Below are 26,396 nucleotides of genomic sequence, written 5' to 3'. Positions count from 1 at the left end.
CCTGTGGAATGGAAATTCCATTTTCCAAACAGCTCTAGTCCTGAGTAAGAGTCACACAATTCAGTCTAATTGTTCTAGATCCAAGATTAGGTCAATCCTATAGTAATTGTATGGCCCAATCCAACTCCCACTTTCCACTGAGTTGAGTCAAGGCCAAATTCTAAATACTCTAAAATATGTCATTCTCCATCAGTGAGAAGATTAAAAAAAAAAAATATATATATATATATATATAGCCAATATATTTAAAAATGCAACATTTCATTCTCCATTTGCCAGCTCCACAGCAAGAATTACCTCGTAAATGTTATTTCTGGGCTGTGAGAGTGAGGAAGAATGTATTTGGCTGAATGGAGAAGGACAAAATTAACAAGGGAAAGATAATATAATTTTTCCAAGCGTCTAATGGGGCTTTAAATAACTAGATAAAAGTACAAATATGAACTAAATGTAATCTGAGCTAAGAATGTTGGAGCATGGACTTGAATAGTGTTTTGTTTTCTTACAAGCTCTTCTTTCTCCTGTTACATTTTCAATAAAGGACCTGATCCAGAGCTCAATGAAGTCAGTGCAAAGAGTCCCATTGGAGTTTGGATCAGGCACAAGATGAAGAGTTCCACACTCACACAGAGTTCACGTCTGAAACACGCCCTTTAGATTTCCGTATATTTGCACAGGGAACATGCACTTAGGACCAGCGTGCCCCTGGACCAGATTTTTATAAGTTATCCAATTGCAGATGCATGCACACATTCGTAGGCAGAGTTACCACCGTGGCACTCATAAGTTGAACATGCAGTCAGTAGTCTGGGAACTACATCCACGTGAGCAGTAGCATTATTCAGTGGTTATAGTAAAGGGTTGGGATACCAGGATTCTAGTCAAGAGTTTGCTATTGACACATCAGGTGGCCTTAGACAAGTCACTTAACATCTGTTGTTGTTTGTTCTTCGTGTTTGACGATGACCATGACATCACTGATTGGTTTGGTTTCTGTGAATATATGAGTGGCTGATCAGGCCAATTTGAGCTTTGAATTGTCTGTGGCACATTGAACAAGAGATGCCACTATGGGTTTCTTGATTGACAGCAGGCATGCTGCTGTTATGAGATTTACGCTGCTGGTGCTTCTGCTCTGCCTCAGTACTTCTCTGCTCATAGACCGTGGCTCCAGTATGGAGGAGACTTTGCCAGATAGACCGATCCTGAGCGAGATCTTCCCAAAATGCTGGGTCAATGTTGAAATGCCTCATGGTTAACTTGAGGGATTCTTTGAAACATTTCTTCTGGCCTCCCTGAGAGTGTTTCCCCTCCTTTAGTTCACCATAAAAGATCATCTTTGCCAGTCGCTCAGCTGACATTCTGGTGACCTGGCCTGCCCATCTCAGCTGTGATTCCATCAACAGAGTACGGCTGCTTGGAATACCTGCCCGTAGGAGAACCTCGATATCTGGAACCTTGTCTTTCTATCTTATCCTCAGCAGTTTCCCCAGTGAAAATGATTCAGCTTCATAACATGGCATCTGTATACCATCCAGCGTTTCACATGCATACATCAAAGTAAGCAACATGGTGGCTTTGGAGACCTTCCGTTTTGTTTATTGGCTAATGCCTCTGCACTCCCACACATTTGCACGTAGTCTGCCAAAGGCCGTGTTTGCTTTGGCAGTTCAGGTGTGAGTTTCATCATCGATGTGAACTGCACACAACAGTGTACTGCTGAGGAAGGCGAACTTGTCCACTGCCTGGAGGATCTGGCCATTCACTGTGATAGTAGGCTCTGCATAAAGCTTCCCTGGTGCAGGCGGGTACATCACTTCTGTCTTCTTGATGTTGATCGTGAGACCACAATTATCACAAGCTGAAGAGAAATAGTCCATACTCCGCTGCATGTCGGACTCAGATTTGGCATTCGGGGAACAGTCATCAGCAAACGGAAGATCACAAAGTCACGTCCTGATCTTTTGTCTTTGCCTGTAGTCTCCTCAGATTGAAAAGCTTGTCACCAGTCCAGTATCTGATGCCAATCCCCATGTCACAGTCACAAAAGTCATCTGTAAGCATGGCCGAGAACATTATACTGAAGAGGGTTGGGGCTAACACATAGCCCTGCTTGACTCCCTATCTGTAATGTGTGACTAATAATAGTTACCTATCTGTCTGTGAGGATTAAATAAGGTTTTAAAAGTGCTCTAAATGCATTAAGTAGGTGCATACAAAGCTAAATATTATTAATAACATGGTGCATATATTCATGCTTTGTGCCCAGACCTCTAGCTCCTTTCTTTCCCAGTTTGGCCCTGTACATAAAAATGTTACATCTTGTATTGCTGGTGTTTTAAAGGCTGCCTGGGAGTTTTTTAAAGTTTACTTCAATAGAGGATGCGGAGGATGCTGCAGTGATTAGGCCCTAGCCTGGGATTTGGGAGAATCTAGGTTCAATTCTGTGCTCTGCCATAGACCTTCCATGTGACCTTGGACAAATCATTTAGCCTCTCTGTGCCTCAGCTCTTCATTTGTAAAATGGGAATAATTGATGTAATAGGCATGACAGAAACTTGGTGGAACAATGATAATCAATGGGACATGATAATACCAGGATACAAAATATATTGGAATGACAGAATTATCAGACACATAGATTAATATGATATGTTGGGAAGAGTCATGGTTGACTAATCTACTAGAATTCTTTGAGGGTGTCAGCAAGCACATGGACAAGGGTGAGCCAATGGATATAGTGACTTGGACTTTTAGAAAGTCTTTGACAGGGTTCCTCACCAAAGGCTCATAAGCAAAGTAAACTGTCATGGGATAAGAGAGGAAGGTTCTCCCATGGATCAGTAACTAGTTAAAAGATAGGAAACAAAGGGTAGAAATAAACGGTCAGTTTTCACAGTGGAGTGAGGTAAACAGCGGGTCCCCTAAGGATCCATAGTGAGACACCTGCTGTTCAACATATTCATAAATGATCTGGAAAAGGTGATTAACAGTGACATGGCAAAGTTTGCAGATGATACAAGATTACTCAAAATAGTTAAATCCAAAGCTGCCAGTGAAGAGTTACAAAGGAATCTCACAAAACTGGGTGACTGGGCAACAAAATGTCAGATGAAATTCAATGTTGATAAATGCAAAGTAATGCACATTGGAAAACTTAATCCCAACTACCCATATAAAATGATGGGGGTCTACATTAGCTGTTACCACTCAAGAAAGAGATCTTGGAGTAATTGTGGATAGTTCTCTGAAAACATCCACTCAGGGTGCAGTGGCAGTCAAAAAGCTAACAGAATATTAGGAACCATTAGGAAAGGGATAGATAAAAACACAGAAAATATCATAATGCCATTATATAAATCCATGATTTGCCCATAACTTGAATATTGTGTGCAGTTCTGGTCACCCCATCTCAAAAAAGGTATTTCCTTGATTTTGGGCTATCCAGTGACCAACTTTGCAGAGTTCTTTTGAAAATTCTCAGAGTACTTTGCACTTATTTAACACCCATAATCAGACGACCTCAAAGCACTTCATACAGGTAGGTGCATAATATTATCCCCGTTTTACAGAAGTGGAAATTTAGGTGCAGAGAGGTAAACTAATTTGACCAAGATCACAGAGCAAGCTAGTTGCAGAATCAGCAATAGAACATAGGATATCTCTCCCCTAGTCGTCTGCTTTCAAATCAGACTATGCTGCCTCCTCCTTCATTTCATAACTGAAACAGGAAGATGTGTATAAATTGTAGGGGTTTCATTGTTAATTGTGTATAAAGTGGCTGTCTCTTGACTTGCAAATGAATTGCTGTTTGTGGCTGATGATGGGATATGGTGGGAATTGTGGATGGATGTCACTATTAAAGTACAATAAACGATCTGCTTTTCACACTGTTCTGGATAATAGTTAAATGGCCTAGCAGAGAAATGCCACACTCCACCGTTGAGTCATTTGTTTTTCATTAAAATCTGCAAATCTTTTTGGTTTTTTCCTTAGGAAAAGTAAATGATGTAACCTTTCCCTCCCCTTCAAAAGTGAAACCCCTCAAGCCAAGCAAACCACAAATAAAAAGTGAATCACTCCGAAGGGAAATATATCTGTAACTGTAACATATTTTTTCCCCTAAAAGTTCTTGGTGTCTCAGAAGAGGTATATTCAGATATACCAACAGGCTGTGGCTTAGCTAAATATACCAAGAGTATAGAAGAAATATAGAAGAGTATACAAGAATAGAAGAAATAATGTAGACCTCAAACCTCTGTAACATTATGCACTCTGCAAGAATTACTGATGTTCCTGTTTGAAATCGCTTCCTTATGACTTTTTGTCACTGTAACAAACTCATGGGCCTGAATCAAAATGCTGAATCTGAACACACCCAAACTTGGGGAAAGTCTGAACCTAGATCTGACCTTCATGGGGCATATCTCGCATTCAGATACACCAACGTAAGTCCAGAGTTACTTGGCTGAGTTACTCTGGATTCATGCCAATGTCACTGATTGGAGGGTTTGGCCCTATTCTGGTCCCTGTCATGGAATCATAGAAGAATCATAGAAGATTAGGGTTAGAAGGGACCTCAGGAGGTCATCTAGTCCAGCCCCTGCTCAGAGCAGGACTAACCTCAGCTAAATCATCCAGCCAGGGCTTTGTCAAGTTCATGTCTTAAAAACCTCTGAGGATGGAGATTCCACCACCTTCCTAGGTAACCCATTCCAGTGCTTCACCATCCTTCTAGTGAAAAAGTTTTTCCTAATATCCAACCTAGACCTCCCCCACTGCAACTTGAGACCATTGCTCCTTGTTCTGTCATCTGCCACCACTGAGAACAGCCTAGCTCCATCCTCCCTGGAACCCCCTTTCAGGTAGTTAAAGGTTGCTATCAAATCCCCCTCATTCTTCTCTTCTGCAGGCTAACAGACTAATTGCTATATCAGGATGAATCCCAGATCTGAATCCCCTACAGCCTTAACGTTCAGTCACCTCTCTGAATGATGCAGATGGCTCCTGTCCCCATAATGAAACCCCATATCTGAACTCTCTGAGTCTTTTGGAAGTTTGGGCTCAATTCCAAACCTTGTAGCTCAGAGCCCTCACTAAGGCAGCTGTATTTTACCAGGTTTTACTACTAGAAATGCCCTAGTTTTTACTGCCTATGCCCTTTATCAAGGATATGTTAGGTGTGTATAATAGAAATACTGAGTGAGAGTGGCCAGTGAGAGGAGAAGAGAATAGATGGGGCTTTTTTGTGTGTCAGATAATTGTCCCCCTTTCCTCCAACTGTGCTACTAGGAATAGTAAACAAGCCACATACTTTTTGAAAATAAAATCTTAAAGCCATAGCTCACATGGCTTTCTAATGATGTTTTGTTGCTTTAAAATGGACAGAATACACTATCCTCGCTTTCCCTAGGAGCATTACAACTCAGAGTTGTTGTTGTTGTTTTTTTTGCAGGGCCATGTATAGTCCATAGATCCCTGGCCACAGAATTCATTTGTTCCTCTCTCCATTGCTGCAGAATTTTGCATCAGAATCTTAACTTTCATTTAAAAAAGTGTTTCTAGCCTTCCTGGTTGTGAAAATAACCCTGAAAGTGTAAACTGGAGTGTAACCATTGCAGTGATGTCTTCCTGAGTCTGCAGACAGCCTGAAACAAGAGTTAAGTGATGTATGAGCTGCTGCTTCATCTCAATAGGTGCTAACTCTGACAGCGAAAGATTAAAATTTCAATGACATTTCACTGCTGATCACTTTAGCAGAAATATCCAAATAATGTGCTTATCCCTCAATCCAAAACTGCTTTCTACACCGCCCCATGTGTCAAAACCCACCAGCTGTTTCTGTGACAACTGTCTGATGCAAATGGACTTTGTCAACACAAAGACAATTCTTTAGTGATGCGAAAGTCTGCAGCATATTGAAAACTGAAGATGTGGGGACAGTGTCAATTAAATGGATTTCAATATAGAATAAGTAAAACAAGGGACTGTACCCATGCATTATTAATTTTTATATTAAATTAATGAAAAACTATAATTTTTAAATGTAATGATGCTGCCACAGTTTCTTTCCAGTCCGTTCCAAATGAGTGCAGCACAATCCAGGCTCCTTTTCTACAACAATTTAGGTCCAGCCTGCCACAGAGCACACAAGAAAATACTTGTTTGGAACCAGTTGCGTAATATAGTCCCTGCTGCATATTTAGTTATTTTCTTGATTATTGCAATATTGTAGTTGTGAAGCACATGAGAGTGCTCTGTGAAATGTCTGAATATTATATACTCTATTTATGTCTGTTGTAAGGGGGGTAACTGTATGAGAACATGAGGTTGATTCAAGGCAGGAAAGAGTGTAATGGCTTCAGATAGCTTCAGATAGCCAGATTGGCCAACACTTAAGACACCCCGTAGGGGCCATTCATTTTGAAGTTTTGCGTCCGACCACTTGCAGAGCTCACCGGCCTAGTTTGCCGAGGGAAAGGATCCCAGGTTGTAGACACAGGAGAACCAAATGCCTGGGAACCTGAGACAGAGTGTTTGGGGAGATAAAAGTGACACTCTCCAGAGAGAGGATGGAGGGTTGTTGGGAGGGACAATGAAGAGAGATTTGCCTACAGTCTCTGTCAAGGGATGACAAGCCTCGAAGTAAGGTAGGTGTGCGTGTAGACCCTTCTTTTGTTTTAAAACTCTTTTGCTGTGCTTTGTTCCTACTGTTAAGAGAAGGAAAAGGGCCTGGTCACTGTATATGCTGCCGGTCAGAGCTCCCAAAGGAAAGGCTTGCAAGTGACAAATCCAGTCGGTCCCACTGGGTAAGCATGATTGATCCTCAGCTTATTGTAGCCCGGGTTCTGGTGGGAGAATCACAGAGCTTGATCCCAGGAGGGGCACGAGGCCTGAGGGCTAAGGCAGGTGCACTCAGACCGACCAAAGAAGGGTGCAGCCAGCTCCGTAACCAGGATTCTTTAGCAAATAATAGCTGATTCTAGGCTGACCCAATATGTTTCCTGTAGCAGATACTCTCAAGGATGCTAGGGGAATTGAGTCATAGAAGAATCATAGAAGATTAGGGTTGGAAAGGACCTCAGGAGGTCATCTAGTCCAATCCCCTGCTCAAAGCAGGACCAACCCCAACTAAATCATCCCAGCCAGGGCTTTATCAAGGCGTGCCTTAAAAACCTCTAAGGATGGAGAGTCAACCCATCCCGCTGAGCCACAAAACCAATTCTGGAAGGCTAAGTATCTCACTGGTATGGAAATTCTGCTCCATTTTTCACATAACACTTGTATTATTCAAAGTCTGCCTGGACTAGGGGAAGCTGGCAAGGACCCTGGAACATACTGTACAGAACTGACCTGCAGATGTGTCACAAAGACATTTTTATGTTTAGTGCTTCAGTGGGTTTCGAAGCTGGAAAAGGAGTACCGTGACACCAAATGGATCAATATCCATTTGCACAGTAACACAGACTCTTTCTATTACCTTTGGGTGTGATTCCTCCTTGGGCTTCCCACTTGCATTGGGAGGGAGTAAATTACTATACCCCTCTTCAGTGCTCAGTGAGCATCATTGACTGTCATGTGGGGGTGGGGGAAGCCATGGTTCTACCCCCTCCGTCCTCACTGGTGTTTGCTGCACAGATCTTGCTTTCCCAATCTCTATGTTCAGGATCCTCAATGTGGGCATATTCTATGTGCGGACATTGGGGTTATAGAGGGGGACTTCTTCCCACCTATTGTTGTAGCAGGGTACAGTCTCTTAGATATAACCTACAAGCTCTTTAGATTTAAACCCCTGGTGTAAACATCCTGCCACTGTTTCTCACATGAGTAACCCAATTCACTACATACTCATGTGAGTAAGGGACAAGACTGAATTGAACACCAAGTTTTGGATTTACTGCAGTTCTTGGAACATCATGAATGGCAGAATATGAAAGGAAACCCCAAAGAAACCGCTCGACCAGTTTAATCATAGAATCATAGGATCATACATTAACCATCTGCTTACTTGGATAATCAAAGCAGAGCACTGTTATGTCCTTGTTAGCTTTATGAATCCCATGACCTCACTTCCTATTCTCCCGTGTATTTGTTAAACCCACTTATGGGTATATGTAGTGTCTTAAAATTAGGTTATGAGCTTTTTGAGGTGGAGGACAGTGCCTTAGTTCAAGAAATGCAGTCCTGCAGCACTTCTGCTGTTTGAGAGATGTGCCCCGATATCTATTATCATAAATGTTCAATTAAATCACCAAATTCTGTGCAAAATATAGACTCGTTCTCAGCCATCGATCTAATGTAAGGTCATGGGCCAAATTCATCCCTGGTGTTACTCTGCTCTCTTCTGCTGAAGTCAAGTAAGGATTTTGTACACAGTAAATTAGAGATTATGCTTTGCTTGCCAGTAGCTACCGGTACATAAAGTAGTCATGTAAGAATGGATTTGCGTGTGGACAATTACCCTAATTCCATGCTCTCCTTTGAAAAACTGCTTTTTACCAAGTGAAAACAAAAGTCATTCAGAGGTGTAAAGGGTGAGCCGTACATGATAGAATACAGCTTTCTGATTCATTGCTTCTCTCTATGAATCTTATCTCCTGTCCATAACCAACAGCACTTGCAACAGAGAGTCCATGTCTAGGGAAGGGAAATCACATGGATGTGGGAGGAAAAGCTTCTCAAAAGTCACTGAAACTCAGCACAAGAATCCTGTGACTTGGTCTAGAGATGGGCATGTCTCAGTGGGAGTGTTTATTTACATGGCAGAATGTGGGGAGCTCTGAAGTGAGGAGATGAAGTGTGGAGACTCTGAAGAGAGGAGATGATGGAGGTATTCCGGTCAGGTGGATGGGGTAAAATGTAGCCTTGTGTGGGGGAGAGTGATCCAGGCTTACATGGATCTCAGACAATAGTTAGTAATGTCATTCAGTCCCTTGAACAGAATGATCCCCAGAAAAAGTGGGAAGGTTTGAAATTGCTTCTGAGGAATGAGTGAAAAGAATCGACCAATTGCATTCTTGTAAGATTGACTCGAGCCAATGGAAGAAGGTGGCCTACTGGATGAGGCACTGGCCTGGGATTCATGAGAACTAGATTCAGTTCCCAGCCACAGGCTACTTGTGTGTCCTTGGGCAAGTTACTTAATCTTTCTGTGCCTCAGTTCCCCATCTGTAAAATGGGGGTGATATTTCACATGGGTGTTGTGAGGGTAAATCTATTAATGATGGTAGGCACTCATAGATACTACAGTGATGGCAGCCATGGAAGTACCTTGATAGGCTGGGCTCAGTGCATAGGATGAAGGGGTACATAAAATGCCCTGTGCCAAGGGCAGCCAGGGGATCGCTCTTGAATTCACACTGCCTGCCTATGATGCTTTCTTGGGGTGTGTTATGCCCCTGGCTCCGTGAGAGAGATACTTGATGATGCTACACTGGATGACAGCTCTCAGTTTGCTAGCCACCCCAGGCAAACTTCTCAGGACTCTGCCAGCCCTTACTGTGCCTTGGAGCGTTATCACTTGGTGCACCCCTGGCCCCAAACGTCCTAGAAACATCTCCTTGTAGTGTGCAGCAACCTAGAAACTCAGTCATTTCCAAGTCTGCTGCCTCTAAAGAGACAGTGCACACACCGGCTTACTTGATTCAACTGTGAAGGCATGCGTTACTTAATATCACAGCACTGAGATGACTTTATAGTAAAAGGAGAATAAGCTTATTAACAAAGAACAGAAATTCAAGTGAGTGTTGAGTAAGAATAATGGAAAAAGCAATTAAAAAAAAAAAGTATAATAGGCTTCTGAGAGACTGATCATTACTTTTAACAAGCTGAAACCTTTGTCCAAGGCAACGTACACACTGACGGCGGCAAATTTGATCTTTCTGGATCGATTTAGCAGTTAGTGTAGACTCGCTCAGTCAATCCAGAAGTCGACGCACTAAAATCACCCCCTCGTGGTATAGCGCTGCGTCGATGGGAATGCATTTCCCGTTGGCACAGTGCAGTGAAGACACCGCGCACAACGGAAGTTAAGAAGTTGACGGGAGTTACGCAAGCGACTCTGTGTAGCTTGCGTAACTCCCGTTGACTGACGCCGAATTTTCAGGTAAGTTCCTCACCTAAAGCAACTTCTCAGCATCAAGAGCCCTCCAGGCTGGGATCAAACATTCATGGCTGCAAAAAGCGCTGTCCTTTTTGCTCCCTCAGTGATGGATAACCAAGGGGTTCTTTTTCCTCCTTATATTCCAGCAAGTCTTTGAAATGTATCATTTTGAAGTGTACCCCTGGATAAGATCCTTGATCCCGACTGCTCTGTGCTCCTGTATGTTTACACCAGGCTGCTTTCTCGTCCTTCTGTTAACTTGGTACTCCTGTTTACCTCAGATGCAGATGAACTTCCTTTGTATTTGGCTCATCCTGCTTAATGGACATCAGCGATCTAGGCGGAGTGGTCAATCAACGTTCCTTTGTCTGCGGAAAACTTATCAACTCTGCCTGGTTACATAGTTAAAATATAGAATGTATATACAGCTTCTTGACTGACTCCCGTACACACATCACACAATGCTCATGGTGACCAGTATGATAAAAGCTTTCATTTGATACCTGACATGACATTTTCAATAGGTAAATGCTATGACAGCAGTATATTCGGTGTAGTGAGTTTTTCAGGCATGCTAGGGGATTGCCTTTCCATGACAGTGAATCCTTTGCCAGTCGGCATTGAGGGGTTCTGAGGGTCACACCCCCTTTTGCTCTGAGGAGTGGGTGAGTTGTTTCACCCTCTTTTGGAGCATGGCTTATTCCCTATGTTCTCCTGTGCGTCGGAGGACAGAGCCCCAACTTCACCCTTTCTGCCCCCTCCCCACCCACTTGCATATCTAGGGTCGCATTGGGAAGGTAGGCCCTGCTCTTGCCACAGCCAGGAGCAGGGGCAGATTCTTACTCCTCTAGGTAGCCATGTGGCCAGACCCATTATCTATCCCTTGATAGCTGCAAGTGACGATTCATAGAGAGAGAGAAGAATATATATCTCAGTGGCAAGCGCTGCTCTTGTTATGTTGGTGTGAATCCAGAGGGACTCCATGGATTCCTTTACTCTGCCTGACAATGTATAACTGCTCTGTGAAGAAAATAAAAAGGAGTAGGTGTGCAAGCTCTGCTTTTGGTTCCTCAAATGTAAGCCAGAAGTCACACAGTGTGTGTAGGCATCTGTGATCTGCAAAACGATGTGTGGGGTCTCTTTGCGGTGCCATGTAATCTGTGATTTGTTGTCCTTGCTGCTAATAATATAGTAGGCTTAGATAAATTAGCTGGACTGTATCTGCTCAAAATATATCCTTGAAATATATTTAGATTCAGTGGCCTAAAATGGCATAATCCAAAGCTTTCCAACTCTAACAATGAACTGTTGATTAATTGTTGTGTTACCTGATTGTTTTCAAAGATCAGAGAAGAATATTGCATTAAAACAAGTTGTGTCTTCAAATTAAATATGGTCTCTTAATTGACAATTTCAGTCTCAACTGTTTGAGATTCTCAACACATGCGAAAAGATTGATACCATACTCTTATACAGCACATAAATAACTAGCGTGTGTGTAAGAAAAAAACACTTTCTGCAATTTTAGTTGCAATTATTCTACCACACTCCTGCTGAGCCTAATCCGGATGCTTTATCCTGCACTAGATCTGGATTTATGGATTGGGATATGATCTGTCTCTTTTAATTGTGTGCAATCGCCTTGTGATATGTATTTCAATATTATCCTTGTTTTATAATTGATAAGTAAAAGCCAAGGGCAATATTTTCAAAAGTGACTGATGATTTGAGGTGAGACATCTTACAGGCTGATTTTCGGAGGGTGGGTTCTCAGCATGTAGTGACTTTTCGAAAATGTAGCCCTAAAGGGAATGATCAGTTGAGCCCGGTGGATTTCAGACTGTGGATGTTGCAAGTATTCTTCGACGACTGTGGAGTAAGGCATAATGCTGCGTTAGAGGAGGGAAATATTCCAAATCCATCACAACACGTACATATTGTGCTTTTCATCATCAAAGTGCTTTACAAATTTTTCCTAACCCGTATGAAGTAGATAATATTATCCCCCTTTACGAAGCAGGAAAAATGAGCTAGGAGAGATGACATGACTTGGCCAAGGTCATGCTGAGACTGGCTGTCAGAATCGAGATTACAGTGTGGATAAATTGTAGAGTCAATTGCTTGACCACACTTTGGTTCATTATGAAATATATTCCAGAAACCAAATAATCAATATCAGTCTGGTTTACTGCTGTAAGCCAATAATAATACTGTACAGGATAAAGGTTCAATATGATACGAGTTTCTGGGAAGCCATCTTATGCAGCGATGTTACATTCACCTTACACAGAAGGTGTGCTTCCATAGTCTCACATTTCGGCTAGGTGTATTTATAGGATGATTTTACCAGTTACAAAACTCTTTACATGTCATGAAAATCCAACCCATCCATTTCTCCCAGTTCCTTAACTTATTGTTTTGTTCCTTCCTTTTCTTTGTTTTGGATAGTTACGTTCCAGGTACTGGTCCAGGAAGGTACCTCCCTAGCTTGTACTAAAACACAGAATGAACATATCTTAATTTTGACTGATTTCCCATCTGTATATGCCAAATGCTGGATTGTACTATTGCAGAGTATTCTGGGATGTAGTTAAGCATGAGTGAACAGAACTCTGGGAAAAACATAGGCCAGTTCAGTTCTTAGGACTTCCCAGCATTCATATAATATGGTATATGCTAACCTAATATATGAGCTGGCTAACAGCAGTTTAGGAATCCTTGACTCTCTCCTGAATGTAGACCACTAGGCTGTCAGGTTTTTAAAGGGATTGAAAATTATCAAACTGATTCCAATGAGCATCCTCAGAGTGAAGCACATTAGGGTGCAGTGACACCATAAGGCCTGTACCCTGTATAAATCCCACTTAATGTTTCAAAGTAGGGCTTACGTGGGTTTCAGATGTAGTCTTTGCATTGAACTTCTGCACTGGGGTGAATTTCTGCCAGAGAGGATACTGATATCCAAACTTTAGGAAAGAGAAGGCTAGCTGATAACAACTTTGAGGCAAATCCTCCTCAGAGATTTAGCTGAAGGTTCTGACTACTGTCTATCTAATGTAGAGTAACTGAATTGACAGGATCTGGATTATGAAAGTTGCATCTGTATAATGACAAGACCATTGTGACGGTAGGCAGAATCTCTGGGGTACCGCCTGGGAGCTAGGGTACCACTGAGCCCTCTGTCTGACCAGCTTGGGCTCCCTTTTACACTATGATGCTATGACAAGCTGCAAACCTCTGACAGGTACTGTACTTAACAGCCATCCACAGGCAGGGACCACACCCAGCCACTCAGTAGCCAACAATAGAGAAACTCCAGCTGGCTTCCCAGCCTAGGACCCCAGGACTATACTGTCTAGCCCTGGTCAAATAGCCTGATCAGTGAAGATTATTATCCAGTATTTCTGGGTTCTGGGTCCTTCCCCCAGAGTGGAAGGAACCTGCACCAGCTTTTGTTACTGAGCAGAGTTTGTCTAAACACTTTCACTCAGAAACACATTGTTTATTAACTATAGAAAAACAGATTTTAAGTGATTATAAGTGGCAAGTGTAAAAAGGTTAAAAGTAGCTCCCAAAAGAAATAAGCATAAGATCGCAGTCTAAGTTCTACATACTAACAAGCTTTGAATTAGCAATGTCGCATCCTTGTTAGCTGGTACAAGCAATTTCTTAAATGCAGGCGGAGCCACCTTCCCTGCCTGGGACTCCCCTCCCCGCTTTCAAAGTCCTTTTGTCTTCCAGATGATCCTTCAGGGACTGAGCTGGGGAGAGAGAAGCCAAGTGATGATGTCACGCAGCCCCTTTTATAGTCTGTTCCAGCTTGCTAGAACAATCGGGGCTTGTGACCTGTGGGGTCATCCTCATTGGTCAGTCAGTAGCCCATTGTGAACGTGCACTTTACAGTGAATCCTTCAGTGTAAACTCTCCCTGGCAGTGGATTCCTTCCTTGATGGCTCATTAGCACATCTGGTCACTTCGTGGTTGTACCTGAAAAGCTGGTTTAGGCGTTTCCTGCCTCACAACAGGTTGTAGTAGCATTTACAGAAATATTTTACAACTTCACATACTATGGTAGCACATACAATCTGACAGGAGATCAAGACTTTTAAAATAATACCACACAAGGTGTACCTTGTACAGAACATACCATAATGACCTGACACTGGTGAATATGAAGTTTCTGGGATGTTGTTCTCAGACACAGAGTGTCACAACCGTACCTACAAAACATAACTGTTAGCCCTGTTTGTATCTTCCGCTATGTTGTACTTCGTGCTGGCAGAGCAAATGGGACGTCAGCTTTGCAAACAGGAAAGAACATGCAGCACCCAGCCCGCCTTCCTAGAGAAGGATGTAAATTGTTTCATGGACTCTGTCAGATACATTCCTCTGTATCTATGTGCCCTGGTGGCATGGAATTACCAACACAAAGAGAGCTTGAGTGATGCACGCTGTTTATGTAAATAAAGATGTGATCGTTCTATACGTCTGCCATATTGTTGCACAGTTGGCATCTTACAAGCAGTTTTTGTATTCAGTTACTTCAGAAAACAGATTTGATTGGCATGCCCAGGCCACTAGAGTCCTGGCAAAGCCAGCGGCTGCCAGTGTAAACGTAAAGAACACCACAGGTTTGGGTAATACAGTTACCTATTGAAAAACCAGATGCTAGGGGAGAGGATAGGCAGCTGCAGTGAACTTCCAAATCCATGTCTGATTTTCCGTGTTCCCTGTGATCTTGACTTAGTGACTGAGGAGGGGACTCTTATGTGCTGCTTGTGTGCTGGCTGGTTAAAACAGCCCCCAGCCTTAAAATAAATCTGTGCAAGACATTCATCACACAGAAGAGAAGGGCCGGGCTTAGTTGGCCAGGGTTCAGACCATCGTGCTGATGTGCCCATTCTCCTCAGTCATCTGCTGGTTCTTCATTCACTCGTGCAAGTTCTCGCTCATGAAACACGGTGTCTTCCTCAGCGCAAAATTTGTATCAACCTAACATCTAGTTGATTCCAGACACGTATTTCTGGGTTCTGGGTCTTACCTGCCACCTTCCAGCTCTTCTCCAGCCTCTCAGGGATAGGCACCTATTCCCCTTGGCGTTGCCTCTACCTGGCAGAAGTAGAAAAGGCAACTTCTCTGAAGACCCGAGGCTCCGATGTGGCACGTCAGAAGGCATTTCAGTGCCCTATCTGGGTCTGAAGTCAGAAAAGCAGACTCCTTCCCGTGATATAACCGTTATCCTAGTTTCAGAGGTTAATCATTGGCTTCAACCATCAAGGACCTCAAGTGCCCATGGTGGGACACTCTGCAGGATGTAATAAGGAGGAAACTTTCCTCTCGTAAGGCTGTCATCAGCAACATCAGTGGAGGATCATGCCAGAAAAACTCCCTTCCCACGCCAGGAGGAAATGGTATTGCCTGTTTCAATGTCAGTGGTCAGGAAGGGCCCACGTGAGTACAAATGTCTCTTTGACTGTTCAGACCGAAAGGATGGCGCATGGTAACTAAGAAAGTACTCAGTTCAGAGCTCTAATACCTTCCAGAAAAAACAGTTAATCATCGTAGGGTGCGTCTATGTGTGAGGGGGGAGAAAGTTGAGAATTAACTTTTGGCCGGCGGGGGCTTTGATTATTGCGGCATGCACCCCTCCCCCATGAGTCATTTGTATGCATTTCACTGTCAGGATGTTTGAAATCCCCCAGCACCTTTTTCTCCAGGGAGCTTACAGTCAAACTTATGCAAACTCTTTCTTCTCAGGTGCCTCACGATCATCTGTCACCCGATGCAAGCCAGGAGCCAACTGCCCCAGCACACACAGTGGCATCAGTAGGCAGCTCTCCCCTTTATCCGTTGCTGAAGATTCTGCTGCTCCCATTCTTGAGCTGCAGAGTCGAAGCCCCTCTGGAATTTGCCGGCACAGCAGAGTCGAGAGGCAGATCAGATCAGGTAGGCACAATAGCCGCATAACTGGCATGGCGATATGCCTGCAGAAGGCCGCTTTCGTCTGTCTGGGAAGGATGCCGTGGTCGGTGCAAGGTCAGAAAGCATTGACATGGTTTCCTGTGTGGCGAGCAACACAGCCACACTCAAGCCATTCCTTTGTCTGTTGCAAACTGGGGTTTGGAGGGAAGGAAGAGTGGAAGGGGAAAGGAGGCATGGTCCCTAATCGGAATATATGCTTTAGATTGGATGCATAAGCCTAATAGGCCCAGAAGACCTTAAAGGATGATAAAAAATAACATACAGTTAGCTTTACAAAGTGGTTGTGTTTCCTCAGCTTCAGCCAGGCCAGAGCCCCTTTAAAAGCCAGCGCTATTCCTTCTCAAAGCCATTGGCACTTTTACCTCCGACCAGGGACGTTCCGAAGAGGAGGAAGAGAACGAGCAAGAGGTGGAACGATATCTAGGCAAGACCATCAACCCCAGCTCAGATCACCGCTCAGCTGCTGAGGAAGACATCAGGGCTTGCTGCGGGCGGTAGCCTCCCCTTTTACTGCCGCAGCCCAAGTGAAACTGTAGCTGTAGCGCTCCCTCTGGCTTCTTCATCAGAAGATCAACATGGGCACTGGTGGCTCCTTCATCTGTGAGGGTGGGATGGAAACAACGGTGACATATTGGCCTGAGGCAGAGTTTTCAAGTCTGTCGAATCTTTCTAGCAGGAGGAGAGCAGTTGGCACCGAAATAACATCATTGTTTCAGAGAACTCTGGAGTTAACATGGCAAAAGGAGGAGGAGGAGGAGGCTGAATCTCCCAAACACACTGAGAACGTGGGAGATGAGTCTCCTCTTCCGTCTCTCCATTGCCTAAACTCTGAGAAGAGGCAGTCATTTCTAGCGTCCCAATCAGTTGGGTAAACTGAGGGAGCTAATAATCCTGCAGAAGGAAAGTATGGAATGGCAAAAAGGGCCATTCAGGAGAGAGTCACAGAGAGACCTGCTGGTATCCTGGAACAATAACTGAGAGATCCTGAGACGAGTGAGTAGCATGCAAGGAGGCTCATCCCCAAGACACTAGAGACCCGATTCTGATCTCACTTATCCTGATGTGAATCGGGAGTGACTTCAACCAAGCCAACAGTTGTGTAAACCCAAAATCACAATTAATCCTGAGTTCTCTAAGGAAGGACCTTGGTCCTCCTGAGGAGTGGTTAGTGCCCTGACCTGATTCTCCTTGAAGTTCGCATCCTATCACTTCTGACTGCATGGCCTTTCAACTACGGGCCTACCTTTCTAAGCAATAAGATCTGAGCAGGATTGTCTTGGGAAAGTTCTGTAGCTAGACAGGGACAGTGTAAATCCACATGGGGACTAGTCACAAAGAAGTCATGGTGACCTAAGCTTCAGATAAAGCTGCCTTCTCTCCACAAGACGGAGGGCAGACAGTAATGCGTTTAGAAGAGTTATGGGTTATGCTGTTTCAGGTACCATTCCTTTGCAAGTCCCCTTTTCTGTTACCATGTTGCCATTCAGGCATCCTAAGCAAAGACCATGTTAACAATAGCAAAAAGTTAGACCCAAAATGTATGGTGATTTCTGGTCATTAGCTGCGTTCCTCTGGCCACAATGTCTTATCAGTTCTGTCCCTTTCCCTCTGTGCTCATTGGCTCCCCAAATTTGTTTCCATCCCCATGATTGGTTACGTTTATTGCTAGGTTGCTAATTGGACTAATTGCAGACACAGGAGCTCTGCTATCTTGGTGATTGTGAAAACTTATTTACTGGTTGCTTTGACTGATGTGTTTATTTTGTGCTAGCTACTCCTTCAGCATCTGTGCATTGGTTCTGCTTCCCTGCCCAGGCCTGGCTCCAAACTGATGACCAATAGAAATGGAATCTTTGGAAATATCCTCCCCATTTAGCATGGGTTTATTTATGCCTATTATCTCTGTAGGCTGCCCTCTCAGAATCCAGGTCCCAGGTTTATGATTCAGGATTGTTGATTTTTATTTGATTTTTTTTTTATTGTTGCTAGTAGATGAGACTTTTGAAGTGATTTAGGAGCAGAAATCCCACTGACTTTCAAAGGAACTTATGCCACGTAGGCTATTCCACCCTATATAATTATTCAGACAGGGGCTCCTGTTCCTTTTCAAACCAAGCAAGAACTCCCAAGGAGTGTATGTTTCTATTATTTTCATTAACATCCAAATCTGAGACTGCAAAATGGAAATGAAATGCTAATGATAGCTTCATGCACAGTTATAGTAATTGCATAGTTGTTTGGTAATTGGAAAATGTAGGGCCCGTGCAAAGGTATTTTAGCCTTCTGTTATTTTGTGATTACTGTAACTATTATATCAATGAGAGTTAATTGCTTGGTAGTTCTGCTTTGCAGGTAACCTCACTGGTGGCTATTACATTACAGGTTCTATGCAAGCATCTCTGGTTTGCAAACAAAGTATAATTTACTTTTCAGTAGCAGGGGTCAGTCATTATTAGTACTATTAAAATACCTTGCTCTGTCCCCCTGCCTCCCATCAGTTAAAGAGAATGTTCAAATGACTGCCTTTTGTAAAAACTACCTTTTCAAAGCACTATCTGATTATCCTCTGCATGTTATTAATTTTATTTGGAACAACTAAATAGCTTCTGAATCCTGTTTGCACCATCAGACATCAATTTGGGCATGAACAAGGCTCTGCCATCCTTGTCTCTAGTTCTGTTTGCTGGAATGGCTGCACTGTTGAGTTTCTATAACTTAACTGTTTTATAACAATAGATTGTTGGCCCATCGCTCAGCCCCAACCTGAAGGGCTTGGTGGGACTTTTGGGGGGAGAGGAGGGCTGTTCCCTATTCTTTGACCTCTCTGGGTTGGGTGGCCCAACCAGGAGTTCAAACTCTTGCTGGCCTACCTCCTTACCATCTATATTCTAGAAAGAGGCCACTGCACAGTTGCAAAATGCACTGATTCCTCCTTATGAAGTTCTTGGTTGTAATGCATTCCCTGATAGAATTAAAAGAAACACTCCCAAGATAAAATTCACCCCGATGTGCTTTTGCTCACTTGGTCCACTAAGTTTACATAATGCTAATGCTGTATCAAAAACAGCTACCTAAAAGGGAAATCAAGCTGAGATCTGAAATCCTGCTCTTCTCATATGTTATGTTGAACTGCTCTATATAACAGAACACAGGATGAGATAGGTTATCTTCACAGCTACTGTAGAGCTCCTGTTAACATTAATAAACAAATCAGTCCCCACAATACATAATGTCATATGCTGGTCAGACCTATAGACAATACAAATGTGTAGTTAAGGGAGCTGCTGTTCATGTGGAGTAGCTACTTATAATGATTTTTAACATTAACTCCTGTGTTCCTAACACCAAACCACCATGGTACATTCTAGTGTAGTAAGATAGGCTGAGCTCACTATTCTGCTGGCACATCAGACCAAGGAAGGAGCAAAATGGATCATCTATTTCAATATTTTCACAGTCGTTAGAGTATGGAATGATAAATACTCATTTCTTCTTTGTTTGCATATAGTGATTTTATTACCAGATCTGCCAAACCCTAGTTTGGTTCCATTTTTAACTATCCAGCTGCAGATCTGTTTCATTTTACATGATGAACTTCAAAAGGAAATGACCACACTGTTTTCCCCCAAAGTTTGTAAATAAAAATGCGGTTTCTGAGTCGAGCTCCTTGAATAGTAAAGGCTAGTTCCTAATTTCAGATCTGTGGACTCTCACCTAGCTCTGTGTGTTTGAAATGTACACAGTTTTTGGCTTTATAACATAGTTGGCTCTAAGAGAGTGAAACCACTGCATGCTACAGGCTTGACTGACAGGACCTGATAATGTAAATAGCCGCAACTTCTTAGCCAGAGCTCCATTAGCTTGTGCCACTGTAATTTGGTTGTACTTTGTTCCTATCAGCGTGAAATTGCTGTTGTTTCATTACAGAAGTACTTCTTTTACAGCACTCCAAGTGCTTGGCTGGAGGGCACTGTGTTTGGTTCAGGGGAATGAGGTGCCAGTGAAACCAATACTATAACAAACATCGAGAATCCCTTGAAATGGATCCATTATGTCTGTCACTCTCCTCTTTTTTCAGGAGAAGAAGGGACGCAAACCCATACGGAGAACAACAGTCATGAAAACCAAGCACAGACCCGGTGTCAGTCTTGCACATCTACATTTCTTAAGGTTGTCTGGGGATTTCTAATCATCTTGTCAGTCTCATCCTCTTGGGTTGGAACCACACAGATTGTGAAAATCACATATAAGAACTTTGACTATCCATTTTTCATGACTTGGTTTTCAACAAACTGGAACATTATGTTTTTTCCTGTTTATTATTCTGGGCACCTCGCAACTGCACAAGAAAAGCAGTCTCCAATAAAAAAATTCAGGTATGTTTTATTGTGACACTGTCACTTTAAATATCGCCATAATTGTTGACTCATATGACAGCTGTTTTCTTAGACACTACCTGTGTCGTTTGCTTTTTGGTGTGATGGGGCAAAATAAAGGTCACAATTTATATTAAGGTCCCATTAATATGTAGTTTATTTACATATTTTTAGATTATTTACATATGCTTGAATAAATTAAGTAATTTTTATAGATTGTTATTGAGTTCAACAGGTCAACAGGTTACTTCTAATCATGGATTGTATGCATGGATTATACTTGTACTGATGTGTTTATAACCATCTATAACAGATATTGTCTGCAACATAAAACCATTGATCATCCATTAACCCTTTATAGAGCATTTATAAATAGAACCTTAATATAAAATCCAACCAGAATAAGTCCCAGCTGGCCCAGATGAAGCTCAGAGCTGGGGAGATGGTTACCAAGGGGAAGATTGTGGCTTGTCTAAAGGGCCCCTGTAGGGGATTAACGGTGTGAAAACCATTTCCCGTGTGTAGGCTACCCATATCAGGCCACAGAACACCTCGAGGGGAATAGGGAGATGGCTTTCATCCCTTTCTCATGAAGGCTGCTTTCCTCCATGCTGGGGGAACCAGGGAAGGAATTGTGATCCACAGAGTCACAGTTCCCTCCCGAGTCTGCTCTTTGCACCGTGCAGCTACACGCTGCCCCTTGCTATGGGCTGAGAGCAAACCCAGTGCAGCCTGAAGTGAAAAAATGCTGGGAGCGTAGTTGCAGTGACAATTTCGGTGGTATGGGTGGTGACACACACATCCCTGTTCCTTTGCAACAGCCAACTTGCAATTGCACCAGGGACTGCAACTGAATTCAACTTACACGAGGGAAAAGATCCTGCCAATGCACTCCTAGGGGGATTTTAAACAAGGACCCGATCTGGATGCTCTGGCTCTCGTTGGGTAACACCTTGCTCAACAAGCAACCCCATTGGCTTCAACAATGTCTGTGGAGTAAGGTATTATTCATCACACGGGTATCCAATTCTGGCCTGGATTCCTTACTGAGGGTGCAAGAATACTTCCATTGAGAACGCTAGGAGTTTTAACAGCAGCAGGATTGGGGCGCATGGGCCAAATTCCTCCCTCAGACGCACTTGTAGGGATCCCAGGTCTGAAGTTGGCCCTAAATTATTATTTACATCAAATCAGTCCATCTAAAATTGGACAGTTGCACTTATTTAATTGCTGCTCCAAAGACCACAGTGGTTTGTACAAGAATGAGGCCTTCATCCTGGGTCTTTCTAAACCGGGCTGATTTGTGAGAACATCAACCACTAACTGCTTTGCTTCTGTGTCTGAGGCTAGGACAGAGGACACAGCCCAATAATAATAAATACAGAGAAAATGGATGAATGCTGTGCAGTTTTCTGTATGAACAAATCAGTTCTGTGTGGAAATCAGTTAATCATCTGAATAAACATCCACCAGAACAAAATGATGGGAATAAGCATTTGTGCAGCCTGCAAATATCTGTATGATTAAGAAGCCCACCTCCCCTGTACGGGTTCACACAACACATATTCACTAAAACATTTGTACCTATAGTATGCCCCTGGCCACAATGAAACTGTGTTTTACAATTGTATTTGAATGAATGCACTCTCTGGGTCTGATCTAAAGCCTACTGAAATCACTGGGTGTCTTTAGATCAGGGCCAGAAAAGGAAGATGCTTCATTGGTTGATGTTGACTGGGGGTATAATACTATCAACTGAATGTAAACAGTGTGGGCCTGATCCTGGAAGCTGATGAGCATCTTCTGCTGAGTTTGCTGGGAATAGAGAGTGCTCAGCACCTTGAAGGATCCATCCCCTCTGTACCATATGTGTGAATAATTCTTGATGCTGGGATTCGTGATTTGAGAGATCCCCTCCACCCATCAGTCCTGGTGCAGTGCAGTTTCAATGTATTCTTATTCAAATTGAAGTGCTTTTATTGTCAGCCCTCCTCCCCAGCCCCAATGTCCCCCAGGCATCTCCCTCACATGTATGACCTACATGTAACTAGGAAATTCTGAGAGCTTTGACCCACACTCACAAAAGGCCCATTGATTTAAAAACAAAACAAAACACCCCAAACCTTAGAACTTAGTTGTCAAAGTTGGATGGATGTATGTGCGCACATATTAGAATTTTATGCACACAAATACTAGATGAGCAAATGCAAATCAGGTACATGAGTGTGCACACAAGGCACGTTAGGTGCTAAGGCCAATGTGCAGGCATGTTTGCTAGTAAAAAGTCAGAATTTGCCAACAGATATTGTACAGCTCCCAGAATATTTCCAATTCTAGGTATACGGGGAAATCGTGATATCTCAGGTTTGAGTGGGAAGTAACTTTTGGCAAATGATGACTTTGTAATAGTGCCAGTGTGTCTGATTTGCACAGGCACATCAGGGAACTAGCTGTCATTATTATTATTTGGGTCCATAAATTAGGTAAACCCAAATCTATCTATGTAATTGGGAATGCCCAGGTTTGAAAATCTTCTCAGAATACTTTCCAGACTTCTCCTTGTCTCTTGAGGATTTTTGTTTTTCTGATTATTACCATCCTAAAGAAACCCAAAACATCATTTCTAGTTTTTAAAATGTATTTATAGTTATTACTTTTGTGCTCTAAGGATTATCCAAGTTAATGAGTTCTCACTTACACTTTCTACCATTTATTATTTCCATTGGTGCGTTTATTTTTGTGAAATAGGTCATTTGTTCTAATCAGTTCTGGCCCATGCTTATTCCTAGGCTAATAGTGTGTGTTTGGTGGCATTTTTTTATTTCTGTAGGACAGAGTGATTCACTGGTGGTTTAAAGAGGCATGAAATTTTGTCCAATGGATTCCGCAACAGACCATAACAAATTATGCCTATAATATCTCAGCAACGGCAATAATAATGCTATCTACTTTCGAAATATCACCCCAGCCTATCAAAGCCAAACAGAGTCTTTATTGCTTCTTATGCATTAAAAAAAATAAAAGTCCTGTTAGTCAGGACAAAAGTCTTCGTTTTCAGCTTTAGGTTTGCTGGATTACGAAGGTTAAAGTCTTTGAAACTGGTTTGACACTCTTGCAGATTACTCTTGAGATTCAGTTTTTTTGGTCTCAAAAGTGACTCAGGGCTTGTCTTCACTTACTTCTGAGATTCGGCAGCAGTCGACCGGAGTTACGCAAGCTACGCAAAAAACTTGCGTAACTCCCATCGACTTCTCTTCTTCTGTTCTGCACGCCATCTTCACTGCACTGTGCTATCGGGAACCGCATTCCCGTTGACGCAGCGCTCCGCCACTTGAGAAGGTGGTCTTAATACGTCGATTTCTGGATCGACTGAGCGAGTTGATCCAAAGAAGTCGATCTGACGGTGGCGAATTTGCCACCGCCATGGAAGACATAGCCTCATTGTTATAATCTGTTCCCTGAATTTCAATTTACCATTTTAGCCTTCTCGAGGTAAAGCATTTTGACACAACTCCCGGCATTTTCCTACTTTTCGTAGATTAAACGTAAGCTCCTGCCAGAGAGCTTGAAATGTGAGCGAAGCGTGAAGCCCAACCTCTTCACAAGGGCAAGTAATGAAATGTTTTGGAGCTCATCGGGAAAGTAGTCACCATTAAAAAGTCCCCTTTGGCCAATAGTCTACTCATAGTGGTATCTGCGGTATAGCAGATATAGCATCTCACATATGACTGAGCAAGGGCTGTTATCAAATGCAGGTTCCCTAATGGTGGGCACCGTAGGCTCTACAACGCTATTCCACAGGCACTCAACCCAGAATATTTACCGGACCTAGGAGTCCAGGGGAAGCCAGCAAGTTCTGAGTAGCATCCTGAGGCCCTGACTGCAAACATCGTTTATGGCTGTGGGTGCCAGCAAGAGATGACTTCGCTGGGAAGTGTTGAATTTCTAGTGACAAGGACAATGCAGGATAACGAGATGCAGGCATCAGTCCCAGCAGAAGCAGAGTGCCGCGTAAATGTGGTTTGTCACGCTCACTCTCTTGCCTCTCATCCACTCTTCTGCTCAGCTTGTTCTCCCCATAGCAGCTCAGCCAGATTTCCCCAGTCCCCTGGGGAATTACGTTGCTAAACACAAATCCTTACTTCTGAGGGCATTTAAGATGAGGGACCAGAGTCAGCCCTGGGGTGCCTGGTTCAGCCCCAGAATTGGCCCAGGAGAAGGCAGGACCAAGCCAGCCAAGAGAGGCAGTAATTCAGTGCTTCTCCTGGGCAACTTCTGCCAGAGGGACTACTACGGAACTACCCTCCCCATGTGGAACCCCCTGGGGGGAACCTGGCCTGATAGCTGCACACCAAATGACCTTTTCCCTTTCTTTGTGCTCCAGTCTTGGGCAAACAGATATAGCCTGCGGTCATACCACACTGGGCTGTGCTTTTCTCAGGGCTCAGAGGCCAAGCAAAATCTGCCTGGGTCAGTACTTGAATGGAAAATCCAGTCTGCTGTAGCCAGTGATCTTTGTGATTCAGGAAGCACCATCTTCCCCCAGTGTCAGTGTCCTAGACTGGTGTTCAGCGGCATTGTGCCACTGCAGAGCCGTCTCTCAGCTCAGACGTGAAAGCCAGGGAGTGGCAACTTGTGGTCATTAAAGATCTCGTGGTATTTTTTTGCAAGAGTAACATAACGGGGGCCCTGGCCAAATTTTATCTGGATGACTTAGTTGCATTCTACCTATCTACATTACCCCCGGAAGTGTCCATTGGATTTGGTATTCACCTCAGCCGGGGAGTGTTGCCGTGGGCTGTTAAAAACAGCTGCTGCATTACACTCCCCGAGGCTGGCGCAGATCAGGGGTGCGTGAAGGGGCTCCTCGGCCGGTGGAGGGAGAGGCTGTCGTAATCGATGGTGCATTCTATTTTACAGGCTCCAAGGGCCAGGGCTAAATGATGGCTTGAGGTGCAGTCGTTCCTGACTATGCGGATGCACCCCAGGCTGAAGGCTGAGGCCTGTCTGCACAATAGGAATAGCTAAGTTTGCCAGAGGGCAGGCTTTAAATGGGCTGCTCTTGCCTTTGGAGATGAGCTGTTGGCTTTACCACACTTTGGATTCTAGTTTTTCTCTCAGCCTGTCTGTTTGAGGAAGCCTCTGGGTGTTCGGAGACGGGGGCAGCCTGCAGGGCCCTCTCTCCTTCCCCCAACTGCCAGGCCTGGCCTTTGAGGAGGTGGCAGGTCCCTGACCTTCTCTTTGCCCCCACCTCGCTTAGCAGGACTAGGCTTTGGGCCCACAGGATGCAGTAGCCAGATTGCAGGGCCCCCTTCTCGAGACCTGTTGATGGCAGATCACCACCTCGTCTGGCGCTGGCTCCTCTGCAGTACCAGTGAGCGATCTGATCTCTCTCTCCAGCTCCCAGTGCCGGCTCTCTTTGTCTGCCAGTGACCAGCTTTCTGCCCCGCTGGCCGTGGCGGATGTCAGAGAGAGCCTGTCCCACAGCATGTTTCTAAACCAGCTTTCCCTGGATGTGGCCTATATGGAATGCACAGCCGGGTGGTGCGGCGCGAAGCTTTCATCAGCACTCGCTTTGTACCACCTGCATAACACACTGGTGGCACTGGCGCTGGGAGTCATCACCCACCCTAAGTCACGCTGGTCCCACCCCCCGCCCTCATATTTTATGTAGTACAGATTCTGATTTGCTTTACACCAGCAAAATCCAGACGAACTCCACTGGCTTCAATTGAGAGTTTTTGGATTTACAATAGCATAAGATCCCGATTTTGTGGTCACTGAAGTCAATGGCCAAACTCCCACTGATTCCAATATTGCAAGATCAGGCTCTTAGCGAGACTGGAATCAGGACCTCTATCCCTTGGGATGAAAGATATCGTGTATTATGGCCCTGATTCAGCAAAGCGCTTCAGCATGTACTCATCTTTAAGCAT

General features: G+C 43.7%; 1 protein-coding gene across 2 annotated transcripts in view; it reads left to right on the top strand.

The window, feature by feature from the left end:
* The window catches only part of SLC35F4 (solute carrier family 35 member F4), a 171,730-nt gene that overhangs the window by 124,811 nt on the left and 20,523 nt on the right, over positions 1–26,396 (top strand). Inside the window, exons 2-3 of one of the 2 annotated variants that reach the window (XM_067555138.1) lie at positions 15,860–16,048; positions 20,163–20,460. In XM_067555138.1, coding sequence (XP_067411239.1) covers positions 15,860–16,048; positions 20,163–20,460 — 487 coding nt within the window. Of the gene's footprint in view, positions 1–15,859; positions 16,049–20,162; positions 20,461–26,396 lie in introns of those variants that run through there. The other variant, XM_067555139.1, reaches the window with a different exon arrangement.

Source organism: Emydura macquarii, unplaced genomic scaffold (genome assembly GCF_026122565.2).
Source record: "Emydura macquarii macquarii isolate MOO-44397 ecotype Brisbane River unplaced genomic scaffold, CSIRO-AGI_Emac_v2 contig_1551, whole genome shotgun sequence".
Classification (NCBI taxonomy): Eukaryota; Metazoa; Chordata; order Testudines; family Chelidae; genus Emydura; species Emydura macquarii.
Note: the sequence above shows the minus strand (reverse complement) of the source record. Positions and strands in the feature narration are given on the sequence as shown.